This window comes from Theropithecus gelada, chromosome X (assembly GCF_003255815.1).
Source record: "Theropithecus gelada isolate Dixy chromosome X, Tgel_1.0, whole genome shotgun sequence".
NCBI lineage: Eukaryota > Metazoa > Chordata > Mammalia > Primates > Cercopithecidae > Theropithecus > Theropithecus gelada.
In genome coordinates, this window is record NC_037689.1 from 137,334,739 (window position 1) to 137,353,087 (window position 18,349).

General features: G+C 40.9%; 1 protein-coding gene across 6 annotated transcripts in view; it reads right to left on the reverse strand.

The window, feature by feature from the left end:
• Nucleotides 1–18,349, reverse strand: part of ATP11C (ATPase phospholipid transporting 11C) — a 201,526-nt gene that overhangs the window by 35,384 nt on the left and 147,793 nt on the right. For all 6 annotated transcript variants that reach the window (XM_025373047.1, XM_025373044.1, XM_025373045.1 and 3 more), the window contains 2 exons: nucleotides 10,433–10,696; nucleotides 4,015–4,189 (listed from right to left, as the gene is read on the reverse strand). In XM_025373047.1, coding sequence (XP_025228832.1) covers nucleotides 4,015–4,189; nucleotides 10,433–10,696 — 439 coding nt within the window. The remainder of the gene's footprint in view (nucleotides 1–4,014; nucleotides 4,190–10,432; nucleotides 10,697–18,349) is intronic.

The following is an 18,349-nucleotide window of genomic DNA, read 5'->3' on the forward strand; positions in this document are numbered from 1 at the left end:
GGCCACCAGAACCAAGTAGGAAGTCAGTGAACAATGTTTTTGGTTACTTGCTACTCTCTCCTCCCTGCTGACACTCTCACCTTCCCTAGAAGCACATCAACACTTATTCCAACTTACCTAATGTTAAATTCTTGCACCTATCTGGCTGCCAACTAAACTTTAATAAATCTCTCACTGCTCAATATGGTCTGACCTCTCCTATGAGTAGCTGTATTTTAAAAGAGGTGTACTAAAGGGGTTGACATTTGCAGAAAGATGCCCAAGATATGTGTACAAAGCCTGTCACTATTCCCTGAGTGTTTCTTCAAGATGTATAAATGATACTGTGTAGTTCAGGGACATGTTCATAACAGGTACTGAATAAAATGTTCATCCCTGGTATTAAAATATTTCTGCCTTGGGGTTCTCCAAAAACCTCCTGGCAGAGTTACTTGTGGGAAGTATATTGGGTAATCAGCTGCCCTCCTGCCCTATGTTTTAGATAATCACTGTTTGATGTGGTAAGCCACAAAACCCCTTGGAATCTAGCAGTTTAAAAAAAAATAATTTAGTAACTAAATAATGCTTTGCAAAAATGCTGTCCTCACAATTGTTCTGACCAGTTAACATAAATAAAATCCATTTTCAACATAACTGGAGTGATTAAAAATAATTCATGAGACTAAGGCACCCTGCGGTTATTTCTTTAAATAGAATTCAATCAGGTTTTAGTTGTATTAAATAGTACAAAAAACCCCACATCGAATTCCACTTCACACAAAAATGATGTGACTATGAGATGCCAACTTCCCCCAATCCTTCCCCTCAACTTGGTTCTTCTTAAAAACTTTATAGAAGACTGTCAGAAATAACCTGTAAGTGAAAGAATAAAAGACAAAATTAAAGAACCCAAACTAAATTTGTTTTTACTAGGCTACAATAATGGTTAACTAAGTGCACCTGTTACACTGTGTACAGTAACAATTTGCACCTCAAGGAAAAAATACACAGCCAGGGAAGGTTTAGGGAAGGCAATAAAATTATCAAGGGTGACAGCTTCTGCATGAAAATATAGACTACAAAGAGTAAAACTCATCACTGTAGAAAGATAAAAGGATATACAATCATGGACCATAAAATCATGAAGGGATTTAGATTCGTAAACATAGACTTTTTCACTCAGCCCTAGGTCAACTGGATTAAGACCTCTTCAATCTCTAGGATAGCTTCATTAAAAAAAAAAAAAAATTACCAAAATACTATTTATTCATCAACTATAATAGCTTGCTTTATATTGTATACAGGAATGTGCTAAGAGCCAAAACAGATATAAGGTTTCATTACACACCTTAAAAAGCATATAAATGAAGTAGTAGAGTTAGGTCATGAGTACAAGAATATTAGATAAGCAGATGAACAATACAAAGTAACAAAATGTAGCATCTGTGCAGGAATGCATGATATTGTCATTCACATAAGAAGGCCTAGGATGCCAGAGAAGGGAGAAGACACCACATGACAGAGTGATCAGGAATTTTACAGAAGGAAGAGTGATTTGATGTAAATCATGAAATATTAGTATGACTCGCATAGATGACAAAGAAAGAAAGGAGTATTCCAGAGAATCAGACTAGCATATCTAAGAGCACATAGCCAGATAAATACAGTACATGCTGAGAGAATAGGTCTGGCTTGCCCAGATCAACTGGAATTTTCATATAGGGAACACGGACAGAAATATCTGGAGCTAGTTCAACAGGGAGTGATATGAAAGTGACAGCAGGATGTAGGAAGAACTGGAGGAAAGCAAGACTGTGGGTGAAGAGAGAAGTTAGGTGGCTAGTTCCAGGAGTTCAGTGAGCTATTGAAAGGCCTGGCCCTGAAAGGTAATGAAAAGAAAGGAATAGACGGAAAAGACAATGTAACAAGAAACGGACAAAATTTAGTGACTAAGACTACAATGGAAGAGTAATGTATGTGGTATGTGGGAAGGCAACACAGGTTCCAAGGTTTTGAATCTAGAAATCTGGAAGTACACTGAGGTCAGTCATAGAAAAAGAAGATGCCAGGGAAAATGATGGTTGGACTCTAGAGAAGTCAGATTTGGGGTGATAATGCCACACCCAAGAATACATGTTTGGGAAACAGGTGAAGAAGTAAAGTAGATCACCAAATACTTGGATTGGAGGTAGTGACTTGAATATCACCTACATGAACATGACAGCTAAGTATGTAATATCCTGCAAAAAATAACTATAGTGACAGAAATAAAACAGAATGAGGACTAAACCACAAGTGGTGGCATAATTAAGATGGAAGTAGCAGCATGGGGTCAGGAACCTGCCTGGCAGTGAAGCACTCAGAACCCAGGTGAGCAATCTGAACAGCATACACTGAACGTAAGGGAAAAAAAAGAGGTCGCTGTTGCAGGAAAGCCTCTGACTAAGGGGACGGATACTTTTGAATAGTGTATTCTGGTTGGATCTGATTCCCAACCTGGGGCCAAGAGAGGTTTTCAAGATTGAAGAAAAGAAAGAAGAGCCTCTGATTGCAGTGGGGACTGAGAGCTAGAAGGCAGACAGAAGAAATGCCCCAAATATGATGGGCGCTGTGTGTGTGTGTGTGTGTGTGTGTGTGTGTGTCCGCGTGCAGTATGTAAAAGAAAAGCCACAGACACTTAGAGCAACCGGTTAAAGAATCTGATGAAGCAAGACTAACACATATGAAAGAATATCCTATAGCATATATGGAAATGAAAAAGTAGGTAACCGAGACTCTAAGTTTCCTTGTACCTAGTGAATACAAAGAAGCAAGATGAGGCAGATCAATTTGGACTGGAAGAGCTGGAAAAGAAAGCATGTAGGAGGCGGCCCTTCAGCTAGGTTTCATTATGAGTAAAATTTTTGTTAGGCCAGGGGAATTCAGAGAGAATGCCAGTTGAGGAAATGATGTGACAAAAGTTTTGAAAGTTGCCCTGAGTATGACATATGGAAGACCACGGAAGAACAACCAACAGGAGTGGAGAATGTACGCCAGAGAGAGGAGTGACAGTGGACACAAAGTACAAAATATGTAGAGCCATGTTAAGGGACAACAGTGGGGAGCCCCAGGCGCCACACTCAGTCAACTGCCCTTCATCCTAAGGGACTATGAAACTACTGAAAGTGTCCGAAAAAGAATATATGATAGGAAGAGTTATGTTTTAACAAGATTAATTTGGGAGTGTGGAGAGATTAAAAATGGATGGGTGAAAGCAAGGAAGCCAGTGAGGAGACTAAATCAAATAGTCTATGTGTAAAGTCATAAGGGCTTGGACTAGTTGGGCAGTAAAAGGTTTTGAAAGATGGCATCAAAATGAGAGCTATGACAAAAGGTAGGACCAACAGAACATGGTGACTATATATAGAGGGAGATGAGAAGGATCAAAAGTAGTTTTGAGACATAGGGAGCAAGAGAAAAATGGCACCGGTAACAAGAACAATATAAAAGAAAAACCACACTGGTCTGAGGAAGAAAATTTTAAGATCTAATAAAAAGTCACTATGTTGACAAGTAAAATGTTAGGACCATGGACCATCACAGAGACCATGAAAGGATAATTTTAAGGAGGATATAATTGATGGTATCAAGAACAAAGGAGAAATGAGAAAGAGAATGGAAGACTACACAAGGGATGGGCCAGGTCTACCTGCAGGCAAGCCAAGGGAGTAAGAAGAACAGAAAGAACACACAGAGCTAATGTCATAAGGGATCTAGGAGCAGTGGCAGCAGGCAAAAAGCACTCATCAGAGAAAAAAGTCTGGAAGGTGAGGAACTGGATAGCCAGATTGAGGGGACAACAAGGTGCAGCATAAGTTTAATTCAAAATGGGAAAAGATTTCTGAGTCTGATTACAAAAAGAAAGAAGCCTTGGAGGAAGAAATTAGATGGTAATAATGGCCCTTTGAAGAAGAAATAATTTTTAAAAAAATAAACATTTCCACATATGTGTACAGAAGTATCCAGAATGGAACGTTAACTAATGTTCACAGTTACCTGGGCTTTCTGTAACGGTGCCATCCGACAGCAGAGTACTGCAGTACACTTCATACATATTTGTAGGAAAATGCTTTTGTAATTGTTTGAACTAGAGTCTTGACTGGAATTTAGTATGAGTGACAATGTGGAGCCATCTATGATTAATCCATATTCCTGATGTTCTGTCCATGCTCTGAAAAAGAAAAACAATGCTGTGTTTGAATTTATTATAGATTTCTATTTAGGATCCAGATTTTTTTTTTAACAACAAAGGGGGTGGTCCCAGGTAAGGGGAGTCATCAATCTGGTTCCTCAACCTGTTCACTCTAAAGAAGCAACTGCCTCTAATAATGGCACAACAGTGATTTGCAATCATATCTTTGAGACCCGAGTTGCACATATAGATGACTACAAGTTCTAAAAGGTCAACTTGGTGAGGCCACATTTCCCAGTTATTTAATCAAACAATTGTCTAAGTGTTGCTGTAAAGGTACTTTGTAGATGTGATAAAAATCCACAAGCAGTTGATTTCAAGTAAGAGAGATCATCCTAGATAACTAGAGTGGGCCTTATTCAGTCACTTAAAAGGTTTTAAGAGCAAAGCTGAGACTTCCTGATGCAGTAGCCTTAGCTACTTCCTGAGACTTCCTAAGGCAATAGCCTTAGCTCATGCCTGAGAGTCCCAGCCCTTCCTAAGAGCCTATCCCATAAACCTAGACCTGCCCAGCTAGATAATACAGTTAGTTGCCCAAGCCAAGTCCTAACAATAAATCTCTCAATATATTCTTTTACTGGCTCTATTTTTCTGGTTGAACTTTGACTAATACAAACTTTTTTTTTGATGTTTAGAAAATAAAGAGATTAAGCAGCCTGCCTCTGTTTAAGAAACATATAGTGAGTATTTGGAATTAAAATCAATTAGTTAAACTCTGCTATGAAGACAAATCATCAATTAGTCTGATACTCCCTAACAATACAGGGAAAAGACAAATGGCTTTGGGGCAAACATATATATATATATGTATGGTTTTTTTTTTTTCTTTAAATGTATCATTTTACATACTAGCTTAGTGGTTCTCTAGCCATCCCATTCGAATCATCTGGGTGGCTTTAAAAATTGCCCATGCCTGGGGCCTATCCCCAGACCAATTAAATCAGAGTACCTTGGCCAGGGCTTGGTTATATATATATATATATATATATATATATATATAGTAAAAGCTTCCTAGGTGGTTCTCATGTGTAGCCAGGACTAAGAGGTGTTAGGTGTCAGGAAAGACAAATGTGTAACAGGTGCCAAGTATTTAAGAAAAATATAGTGTAAAACTAACAACTGAGAAAATTCTGCCAATTAACCTTTATTTTTCAATTAGGAAACAAACGAGTGGTTATTCAAGTTTTGCTCTGGGGAATCTTGGATGCCATTTGACAATCACTGCAGTGGAAGCGTTCGACAAAGCAGAAGCTCAGAGATTGTTATCTAATTTAATGCTACTCAAAGTTTAATGTGCAAAGGAATCACCTGGGAATCTTGTTAAACTGCAAATTCGGATTCGTTAGGTGTGATGTGAGATTTTCCATTTCTAAAAAGCTGCCCAGTGACAATGGAGTTGCCATTCTATAGATGAAGCTTTGAGTAGTGAGGGCCTAATATACCTCATCATTTCTTTATTCCATATTTCTTCAGTGTATACTGCTAATACCGTAACATTTTATACTTACCCATATTTTGCTGTATAATTTTATTCACTAAATAAAGAGACATCAATGATGTGTTCTCTTTCTTTGCCCCCCTACTCATATATTAATAGCTTACTTACGGGGCTGAAAACAGCAACTCAATAACCAATGAAGAAATAACTTGCGAACACCAACTATAAGCACACTATATAGAGAAATACAAAGAATTATGGACTAATCTTTTTATGGAGAATAGAACATCTCCTTAGACTGATAGAAGCATACGTGAGAGAACTACCCAACCAAACAAGATAATCCATGGCTAATGCCCAGTTACTGAGACACATCCACACAGGAGAGAATAGTGGATTCTTTGTGAGGTGTGGTATCTAAAGTAGGACTTGAAAAACAGAGACAAAAGAGGTGAAGTAATAGAATGTTATGTTGGGGTGCACTGGAAAAGCACATTGAAAAGGTCACTTAAAGCCTTTGGTGTGGCCTGAATCTGTGGGTAATGGAGAACCACCAAAGTTTTCAGAGCGGAACTGTGACATGGACAGTGCTTCATTTAAAGATCATTCATCTGGCAGAGGGGCTTAAGGGATTTCATGCATGAGGTACTAGGCCTCTGATGTGGGTGGGGCACTAGAGGTGAGAATGGGAGTATGAATATGGCTTGGGGTCTGATTTGAAGGCGAAAGGGCAAAGGAGCAGAAGCTGGCAAAGGTGACTGAGTCTGAACTCTGTAAGTAAGTAAAGACTGTGCCCAACTCAGGAAGACGGGCTGATCTGAGACAGTGATAGTACATTAAGTTTTCCATAAGTCCTGGCTTTTACAAAAGTGTCCTCAGGGCTGCTGAATGGTGCTATAGACTGAATTGTGTTCCCCTGCAAATTCATGTTGAAGCACTACCCCTCAATGTGATTGTATTTGAAGATAGCACCTTTAGAGGGTGAGGCCCTAATGATGGGATTTGCGTCTGTTATAAACTGAATTGTGTTCTCCCAAGATTTATCTGTTGAAGCTCTTAACTCCCAGTGTTGTGGTATTAGGAGGTGGGGACCTTGAGAGGTAACTGACTGATAAGGTTTGGCTGTGTCCCCACCCAAATCTCAACTTGAATTGTATCTCCCAGAACTCCCATGTGTTTTGGGAGGGACCCAGGGGGAGGTAACTGAATCATAGGGGCCGGTCTTTCCTGTGCTACTCTCGTGAGAGTGAGTGAAGTCTCATAAGATCTGATGGGTTTACTGGGTTTCCGCTTTTGCTTCTTCCTCATTTTTCTCTTACCGTAGCCATGTAAGAAGTGCCTTTTGCCTCTTGCCTTGATTCTGAGGCCTCAGCCATGTGGAACTGTAAGTCCAATTAAATCTTTTTCTTCCCAGTCTTGGGTAAGTTTTTATCAGCAGCATGAAAACGAACTAATACAGTACATTGGTACCCGCAGAGTGGGGTGTTGCTGAGGAGATCCCAAAACTGTGGAAGTGACTTTGGAACTGGGTAACAGGCAGAGGCTGGAACAGTTTGGAGGGCTCATAGGAAGACAGGAAAATGTGGGAAAGTTTGGAACCTCCTAGACACTTGCTGAATGGCTTTGACAAAAATGCCGATAGTGATATGAAAAGTAAGGTTCAGGCTGAGGTGGTCTCAGATAGAGATGAGGAACTTGTTGGGAACTGGAGCAAAGGTGACTCTTGTTATGTTTTAGCAAAGAGGCTGGTGGCATTTTGTCCCTGCCCTAGAGATTTGTGGAACTTTGAACTTGAGAGAGATGATTTAGGGTATCTGGCAGAAGAAATTTCTAAGCAGCAAAGCATTCAAAAGGTAACCTAGGTGCTGTTAAAAGCATTCCATTTTAAAAGGGAAACATCATAAAAGTTCAGAAAATTTGCAGCCTGACGATGTGATAGAAAAGAAAAACCCATTTTCTGAGAAGAAATTGATGCCAGCTGCAGAAATTTGCATACCAAGCAAGAAGCCTAATGTTAATCCCCAAGACCATGGGGAAAATGTCTCCAGGCCATGCCAGAGACCTTCACAGCAGCCCCTCCCATCACAGGCCAAGAGGCCCAGGAAGAAAGGGGGTTTCATGGGCTAGGCCCAGTGTCCCCGTGCTGTGTGTAGCCTAGGGATTTGGTGCCCTGTGTCCCAGCTGCTCTAGCCGTGGCTGAAAGGGGCCAATGTAGAGCTTAGGCTGTGGTTTCAGAGGGTGGAAACCCCAAGCCTTGGCAGCTTCCACGTGGCGTTGAGTCTACGGGTGCACAAAGTCAAGAACTGAGGTTTGGGAACCTCCACCTAGCTTTCAGAAGGTGTATGTATAAACACCTGGATGCCCAGGCAAAAGTTTCCTGCAGGGATGGGGCCCCTGTGGAGAACTTCTGCTTGGGCAGTGCAGAAGGGAAATGTGGGGTCGGAGCCTCCACACAGAGTCCCTACTGGGGCACTGACTAGTAGAGCTATGAGAAGAGGGCCACCATCCTCCAGACGCCAGAATGGTAGATCCACTGACAGCTTGCACTGTGCACCTGGAAAAGCTGCAGACACTCAATGCCAGCCCGTGAAAGCAGCCAGGAGGGAGGCTATACCCTGCAAGGCCACAGGGGTGGAGCTGCCCAAGACCATGGGAACCCACCTATTGCAATAGCATGACCTGGATGTGAGACATGGAGTCAAAGTATATCATTTTGGAGCTTTAAGATTTGACTGCCCTGCTGGATTTCAGACTTGCATGGGCCCTCTAACCCCTTTGTTTTGGCCAATTTCTCCCATTTGGAACGGCTGTATTTACCCAATACCTGTACCCCCATTGTATCTAGGAAATAACTAGCTTACTTTTGATTTTATACAGGCTCATAGGTGGAAGAGACTTGCCTTGTCTCAGATGAGACTTTGGACTATAGACTTTTGGGTTAATGCTGAAAGACTTTGGGGGGCTATTGGGAAGGCATGGTTGGTTTTGAAATGTGAGGACATGAGATTTGGAGGGGCCAGGGGTAGAATGATATGGTTTGGTCATGTCCCCACCCAAATCTCAACTTGAACTGTATCTCCCAGAATTCCCATTGTGTTGTCGGAGGGACCCAGGGGGAGGTAATTGAATCATGGGGGCTGGTCTTTCCTGTGCTGTTCTCGTTATAGTGAATTAACTCTCATGAGATCTGATGGGTTTATCAGGGGTTTCTGTTTTTGCTTCTTCCTCATTTTTCTCTTGCCACTGCCATGTGAGAAGTGCTTTTTGCCTCCTACCATGATTCTTGGGCCTCCCCAACCATGCAGAACTCTAAGTCCAATTAAACCTCTTTTTGTTCCCAGTTTCGGGTATGTCTTTATCAGCAGTGTGAAAACAGACGAATACACTGACTTTAGATGAGTCAATGAAGGTGGGGACTCCATGATGGGATTACTGCCCTTATAAGAGGAAGAGACAGCAGAGCTCTCTCTGCCATGTGAGGACACAGGGAAACGGCGGCCATCTCTAAGCCAGAAGAGAGCCCTCACAAGAACCCAACCATGCTGGCACTCCAATCACAGAACTTTAGCCTCCAAAACTGAAAAATAAATTTCTACTGTTTAATCCACCCAATCTATGGTATTTTGTTATGGTAGCTCAAGCAGACTAAGACAAAAGGAGAAGTAAAATGCACATACTTTGGACTGTCTTTATAAGTACCATTTGGCTAAAGGAAAATGTTTCTCATAGGCAATTAATAAAAACCTATTTATTCTCATTGATGCCCAAGTACTAGAACAACAACAGCTGCTTTAGAATTGGCCATAGCCTCATGAATGCAGGCTATTCATTTTTAAAGCTTGCTTAAACATTAGAGATGAAGATACAGATATAGCATAGTTGTTATAAGCATGGGATCTGAAATTGGATAGACTTTCTGAACTCCTTCTTAGCTGTGTGATCTCTATCTGTAAAATGAAGAAAATACGGTTGCCTAACTGGGTTGTTAATGATGATTAAATGACAATTATCATACATTGCCCTTAACACTGTTCCTGGAACATAAAGTATGCTTAAGAAATTGAAAATAATATTGCTTAGGGATATTTCAAGTTAGTACAGACACATCCAGTGGCATTCCAAAAAAGGAAATCAATTTGCTTATGGCCAAGGTAAATTCAAGTAACTGGTTTAGACAAGGCTCACCCTTGGTCAATGGGAAGTATAGAAAATATATCTCTGGGCATTGAATTATTGTTTATCAGTGGCTTTCCCTGACACCTTCATGTTCCACAAGTTCTTCCTAGTTGAAAGCAGAGTCAAAGCAGCCATGTCCTCTAAATAAAGTGGCCACGTTAACAAGTATTTGATTCCATTTGGAGCTCTGGGGTATAAAAATGCACAGAAAATGGCTCCAGAACCTCAAAATGCATGAAAATTGTCATAGAGATTGATTTTATTACATTCAGTTTAAGAGACTGTGAAAGGAGTATTTTTTTTCTTAACATGGACCAGGCCAGAATATCAACACTGAATACCTAGACTCTAAATATTTAAAAATTGAGCTATTTTTCTAAACCTTCCGTAATGTGCAGTTTTCTTTTAAGTTAAAAGAAAAGGTGGAAAGTGCCAAATAATCTCAGATGGGCCATTAGTCAAGTCCTCAGGGACAATTTTAACTTATAATGATAAAACACCTGCAAACAGAAAATCATAAATTACAGAAAATGAAGCCTTTTGTATACGCAGCTGTGATTTACATCTGCACCAATGTCTAAATATAAGAAACTGATGTACTTTCTTACTTTTTAAGGCTTCTAGTACTTTTAGGAAATTCATGCAGCAATTTCTTACGATATTCTATCAATAATTCATGTAATCGATCTTCTTTCCTTTCACTTTCTTCAATGGTTTTTGTGGTTAGTTCTAAGAGCTCGGTGTTGGTTTGGAAAAGGCGGCAGGCATAGCATGTGGATTTAGCTGTCTCCATCTTGTCCCCAGTGAGCACCCAGACTTTCAGGCCTGCTGCATGCAGAGCTTCAATGGTCTCTGCAGCTTGATCTTGTAGCCTGGGAACACAAAAGAAACCTTGTGATCTTCTAAAATTCCTGACAAAGATTCTACAGGAAGGCTTGTTAAAGAGAATATTTTTATAATTCGCAGCAATTCTAGAGTCCTGACATCTTATCACGGTTGACTTTCATATACATCCCCTACTCATTCTGAGTGCTGTCTCTGGCATAGTTTTACTTATTAAAGCAAATTTCAGACAATGAGGTTCTGAAGTTTGTGACACCTTGAGGTAACTGGTATCCAGTGGCAGAATTGAGTATCATCATGCTAAGCTAAAATGTTCTGAAACATTTGTACTCAATGTCACTTTAGCATATTTCATTTTATGTTCTATCTTACCATACCAATTAACATCACTTAACATCATTCAAGGCTGGGCGCGGTGGCTCAAGCCTGTAATCCCAGCACTTTGGGAGGCCGAGAGGGGCGGATCACGAGGTCAGGAGATCGAGACTATCCTGGCTAACACAGTGAAACCCCGTCTCTACTAAAAAATACAAAAAAAACTTAGCCGGGCGAGGTGGCAGGCGCCTGTAGTCCCAGCTACTCGGGAGGCTGAGGCAGGAGAATGGCGTGAACCCGGGAGGCGGAGCTTGCAGTGAGCTGAGATCCGGCCACTGCACTCCAGCCTGGGTGACAGAGCGAGACTCCGTCTCAAAAAAAATCATTCAAAGTATAAAGGTCCAAACATTCTAATCAGACGATGAAGGAAATTAGTGAATCCCTATCCTTGAGGAACTTTAAGAACAGGAACATGGGTTTTCAAGATGGCTGACTAGGGACATCAGATGCCAGTTGTCCTCATAAAAAAGATCAAAGTTACTGGTGAATGGACATTTTCTGAACTGAAAACTGCAGGAAGAGAGCCAGGACCTATTGGAGAGCCCACAAGAGAAAGCTGGGATACAGAAAAGGAAAGTAGCGAGAGTCTGGCAGAGACTGTACCCCGAGGAACTCAAAGCCCCATGTAAAGAGTAGGTGGAAATGCTTCTCTGCTTCCTCACCCTGTGACAATGTCCTGACCATCAAACTGCTGGGGAACCCTTCCCTCCTTACCTAGGGCAACGCCATCAGTGGCGATATAGGAGCTTCCCAGGGACAGAGATCCGGGTGGCCAGCTCATGCAGGCATGTCAGTACTCCCCTCAGACCCAAACTTAGAGGGCAGGAACCATTCTGTTTGTGCTGCTGTGGTGGGCCAATACCATACCTAGGGGAATCTCTGCCCTTGAGTTATCATACCATCAGATCCCCTGCAAATATACTCCAATCTGCTCTGACTTTGGCAAGCTCAGGGGGATCAGTGAGTCCCCAGGGAGCTATGGGATCCCTGGAGATCTATCCCTCAGCATGGAGTGTCCCTAAGGGGGAGGTAAGCACAGCCCGCTAAGGGCCCTCCTGGGACAAAGGAAATGTGGGCACAGTGACAATCACTGAAGGAGGTAGCACTGAGGGCCAGGAACAGTCATGGAGACATTTCCCACTGTGCCCACTCCTGTACACTGTTGTTGATGCGGCCAGCAGCAGTTCTTCCCAGTGGAGGGTAGCGCACATGTACCTGGAGAAACTTTTCACCTTTTTCACAGTGGTTCTACCCCTGCTGAAAATGAGCTCGTGCCAATTGGGCTTTCACAAAGGGTGGGACCCAACTCCAACTCCCTACACAGAGCAGCAGCATCCCAGCAACAGACAGGTAAGCTGCAGAGCTGCTGCTCTGAACTTGGGGTAAAGGCTTGGCCAAAGCCCATTTTGGTTGCAACCATCAGAGAGATGTATCCACGATCTGCAGCCACACTGTGACCAGGAACCAAAGGATACAGTCTATACGAACTGAAGATTGTGAGCATGACAGGGGCATAATGGAGAAGTGGATCATGTCCCTATCTGCACAGGATGAGGAGCTGGTGCACCCTTCCTCGTTCCTTCCCCCAAGATCTCGGCATACCCCAACCCGATCTCCAACCCCTGCCACCATCCTTCCCTCAGGATAGGCGCTTCCACTCATCATCAGCCTCCCAGAGGAAGAACTGACTCTTACTCTTAAGCTCCACCTACCGGACTGAAGCCTGAACTGCATCCCCAAATAAGTAACTTGCTGCCAGAAGGGTTTAGTGCTAAGCTTTCTGACACCTCCACACCCTTAGCCCTGAGGGAGGCAGTGTGTCGGCCCTTGCATCCAATACATCACTACGACAGCATCTGAGAAAGCCATTGCACTGAAGCTATCCACAACCCAGGAAACCATATAGAGCCTTGCCCTGCCGAAAGCACCCAGAAACAAAGCCAAACAATCATATACAACATATACCACAGTCATATCCTCAAGGGAAAAAAGAACTAAAAAATAAAAAATGTCTTATCCAAACTACAGCAAATTCAAAAATAAGAAGCAACAGATCCCTCAGATGAGAAGGAATCAGTGTAAGAACTCTAGCGGTACAAAAAGCTGGGCGGTGTCTTGACACATCCAAAGGATTGTACTACCTCTGTAATAATACAGGTTAACCAGAATGAAAAGTCTGAAATGACAGATAAGGAATTCAAAATATGGCTTGCAAGGCAACTCAACTAGATCTAAGAGAAAGTTGAGGCCCAACACAAAGAAACCAGAAAAATGATTCAGGATATGAAAGATAAGGATAGCTATAATAAAACAAATCAATTAGAACGCCTGGAATTGAAAAACTCACTAAAGCAATTTCAAAATACAGCTGGAAGCCTTAACAATAGACTAGACCAAGCAGAAGAAAGAATTGCAGAGCTTGAAGAGCAGTCTTTCGAATTAACCCAGTCATATTAAAAAAAAAAAAAAATTTAAACGTGAGTAAAGTCTTTGAGAAATATGGGATTATGTAAAGCAACAAAATCTATAACTTCTTGGCATTTCTGAGAGAGAAGAAGAAAAAAAGGCAACATGGAAAATATATTTGGGGAATAATTCAGGAAAATTTCTTGAACCTTGCTAGAGGTCAACATCCAGATACAAGAAATTCAGAGAACAACTGTTATATGCTACACAAGATGACCATCACCAAGGCATATAGTCATCAGACAACCCAAGGTAAACAAACAAACAAAAAAAATCTTAAAGGCAACTAGATAAAAAGGACAAATTACCTATAAATGAAATCCCATCAGACTAATAGTGAATTTTTCAGCAGAAATCTTAGAAGCCAGAAGATTGGGGATGTATTTTTGGCTTTTTTTTTTTAAAGAGACAAAAATCTCAATCTGTCACCTAAAGTGTAGCAGTGGTGCAGTCATGGCTCACTGTAACTTCTGGGCTCAAGTAATCCTCCCACCTCAGCCTCCCAAGCAGTTGGGACTACAAGCATGTGTCACCATGCTTAGTTATCTAAAAAAAAAATTTTGTAGAGATGGGGTCTCGCTATGCTGCCCAGGCTGGCTGTGAGCTCCCAGGCTCAACTGTTCCTCCCACCTCAACCTCTCAAAGCACTGGATTACAGGTATAAGCCACCATACCTGGCCTTTAGCCTTCTTAAAGAAAAACAACTGCAGCCAAGAATTCTATATCCTGCTAAACTAAGCTTCCTAACTGAAGGAAAAACAAAGTTTTTCCCAGACAAGCAAATGCTATGGGAATCTGTCACCACCAAACCTATCCTATAAGAAATGCTTGAAGGAGCTCTAAACACGGAAAACAAACGGATGATATTTGCTACTATAAAGGTATATGTCAGTAGAAAGTTAACAGATCCTATAAAGCAATTATATACTTGAGACTATCAAAACAACTAGCTAACAACACTAAGACAGGAACAAACCTCACATATCAATATTAACCTTGAAGGTAAATGGCCTAAATGCTCTACTTAAAAGACACAGATTGGCACAATGAGTACAAAAATACCATCTGTTAGGCCGGGCGTGGTGGCTCACACCTGTAATTCCAGCACTTAAGGAAGCTGAGGCAGGAGGATCACCTGAGGTCATGAGTTCGAGACCAGCCTGGCCAACATGGTGAAACCCCTTCTCTACTAAAACTACAAAAATTAGCCAGGTGTGGTGGCAGGCACCCGTAGTCCCAGCTACTCAGGAGGCTGAGGTACGAGAATGGTTTGAACCCAGGAGGCGAAAGTTGCAGTGAGCCGTGATCGCGCCGCTACACTCTATCCTGGCTGCACTCTAGCCTGGGCGACAGAGCAAGACTCCATCTCAAAAACTTCAACAAACCCGTCTCAGGCGTGATGACAGCATAATGATGGCCACAAGCTAAAACTAAAGGGATGGAGAAAGATCTATCATGCAAATGGAAAACAAAAAGGAGTAGGGTTTGATCTTCCTGTATCAGATAAAACAGGCTTTAAATCAACGACAGTAAATAAAAAGACAAGGTGGGAATTACATAATGAAAAGGAATTCAATTCAACAAGATTCAACTAGCCTAAATATATATAAACCCAACATCAGAGTGTCCAGATTGATAAAACAATCATCCCTAGACCTAAGGAAAGAGACAGAGAGTCATACAATAATATTGGGGGATTTTAAGACCCCAATGATAGCACAAGACAGATTATCGAGGCAGAAAACTAACAAAGAAATTCTGGACTTAAATTGGACTCTTGACCAAATGGGCCTAATAGACATTTACAAAACACTCTACTCACCAAGTGCAGAACATACATTTTTCTCATCTGTGCATGAACATTCTCTAAAATTGATCACATGCTTGGTCATAAAGCAAGTCTCCTGAAATTCAAAACTCAAAATAATATCAAGCATCTTCTCTGAACAGAGTGAAATAAAATTAGAAATCAATACCAAGGGGAACTCTCAAGACCACATGAGTACATATAAACTGAACAACTTGCTCCTGAATAACTTTTGAGTAAACAATGAAATTAAGGCAGAAACCAAAAAAACAATTTTGAAACAAAAGAAAATAGAGACAGAACATACCGAAAACTATGGGTTATGTCAAAAGCAGTGTTAAGAGCAAAGTTTATAGCACTAATTGCCTACATCAAAAAGGCAGAAAAATCTCAAATGAACAACCTAATGTCACAGCTAAAAGAACTAGAAAAACAAGAACAAACCAGACCAAAAGCTAGCAGAGGAGTAACAAAGATTGTAGCAGAACTAACATAAATTGAGACCAAAAAAAGCATACAAAGTATCAATGAAACAAAAATTAGAAACAAATAGACCAGTAGCTAAATTAACCAAGAAAAAGAGAGGATGCAAATAAGCACGATCAGAAATGACAAAGGTGACATCACAACTGATACCACAGAAATACAAAAGATTCTCAGACTATTATGAACATATCTACGAGCACAAACTGGAAAATACAGATGAAATGGATAAATTCCTGGAAACATACAACCTACCAAAATTGAACTAGGAGGAAAGAGAAACCCTATATAAGCTATGAAATTGAATCAGTAATAACAAATCTACTAATCAAAAAAACCCCCAGGACTATAGAGATTAACAGCAGAATTCTATCAGATGTATATAAAGAAGAGTTGGTACCAATCTTACTAAAACTACTCCAAGAAAAATCAACGAGGAGGAATTCCTCCATAATTTATTCTACAAAACTAGTATCATCCTAATATCAAAATTTGGCAAGGATGCAATAAAAACAGAAAACTATAGGCCATTACTCATGATGAACATAGATGTAAAAATCCTCAACAAAATACTAGCAAACTGAAACCAGCAGCACATCAGAAAGATAACTCATCAAGATCAAATGGGTTTTATTCCTGGGATGCAAGGATGGCTTAACAATAAATGTAATTCGCCACATACATAGAATTAAAACAAAAATTATATGATCATCTCAATAGATGCAGAAAACATATTTAATGAAATTTGACATACCTTGATAAAAAAAAAACAAAAAACCCTGAGAACAAACTAGGCATTAAAGAAACATACCTCAAAATAATAAGAACCCTACACGCAAACCCACAGCCAACACCATACTCAATGTACAAAAGTTGAATGCATTTCCCCTAAAAACTGGAACACGACAGGGATATCCACTCTTACTACTCCTATTTAACATAGTACTGGAAGTCCTAGCCAGAGCAATTAGGCAAGATTGCTGGAATACTACGCAGCCATAAGAAGAGTGAAATCATGTCCTTTGCAGCAACATGCATACAGATGGAGGCCACTATCCTAAGTGAAATAACTCAGAGGCAGAAAATCAAATACCACATGTTCTCACTTATAAGTGGGAAATAATCAATAAGTACACATGGACATAAAGATGGAAATAACAGACAATGGTGACTCTAAAAGGGGGAAGACGGGAGAGGAGCGAGGGTTGAAAAACTACCCATTGAGTATTATGTTAGTATCTTAGGTGATGGGATCAAAGGAAGCCCAAACCCCAGCATTACACAATATAATCACATAATGAACCTGCACATGTACTACCTGAATGTATAACCCTGATCCACCCTCCAAAAAAAGGGGAACGCCAATCATCCTGAATGAGAATTTAATTATAATTCTTAAAGGCAAGGAGAGAAAAATGATACTTTCCTCCGGGTTTCTCTTGGCCACAGAATAACAATGAAATCAGACTAAATGAATTTCATTAGAATTTCAATACCTTTTAATGTGACTAAATATATGTTTGTAACTTTTTAAGTCTCATAATTTTCATATATAATATTTAGAAAATTCCAAAAATATTAAGAATCTAAAACTTATTATTTCAAGCAGATCAATGGCAGTGTCCTGCAATCAAGTCTGAAAACGGTCAGCCTGTAAGTTAAAAGCATATTATTTTAAAGTATGCAGTCCAGGCACGGCGGCTCATGCCTGTAATCCCAACACTTTCGGAGGACAAGGCAGAAGATCATTTGAGGCCAGGAGTTCAAGACCAGCCTGGCCAACATGGCGAAACCCCGTCTCTACTAAAAATACGTAAATTAGCTGGGTGTGGTGGCATCTGCCTGTAATTCCAGCTAGCAACTCCGGTGGCTGAGGCACAAGAGTCACTTGAACCCAGAAGGCAGAGGTTGCAGTGAGCCGAGATTGTGCCACTGTACTCCAGCCTGGGTGACAAAGCAAGACTCTGTCTCAAAAAATAAATAAATAAAAATAAATAAAAATAAAAACAAAATTAAAAAGTATGCAAAAACATACTCTGGTCTGTTAAACCAGGTTAGATTAAGCTCTCATGTTGTTCACTCTACCTTAAATTTCCTTTCTGCTCATCTGTCTCTCAAAATCTTACCCCTTCATCTAGGCACCAGCACAAACAATGGCTACAGTACCCTTCCCTACACGTGTCAAGACTATTTGATAATATGTGCATAAATATATGGATAGCTTAGTAAATATTCAAAAGACCTTAGTGAAAATTGATTCATTCTTCTAGGTTACATGAATTTACCTTAAAAATCATTCCTACTGGCCAGGCGCAGTGGCTCACACCTGTAATCCCAGCACTTTGGGAGGCCGAGGCGGGCAGATCACGAAGTTAGGAGATCGAAGCCATCCTGGCTAACATGGTGAAACCCCATCTCTACTAAAAATACAAAAAATTAGCCAGGCGTGGTGGTGGGTGCCTGTAGTCCCAGCTACCCAGGAGGCTGAGGCAGGAGAATGGTGTGAACCCAGGAGGTGGAGCTTGCAGTGAGCCGAGACTGTGCCACTGCA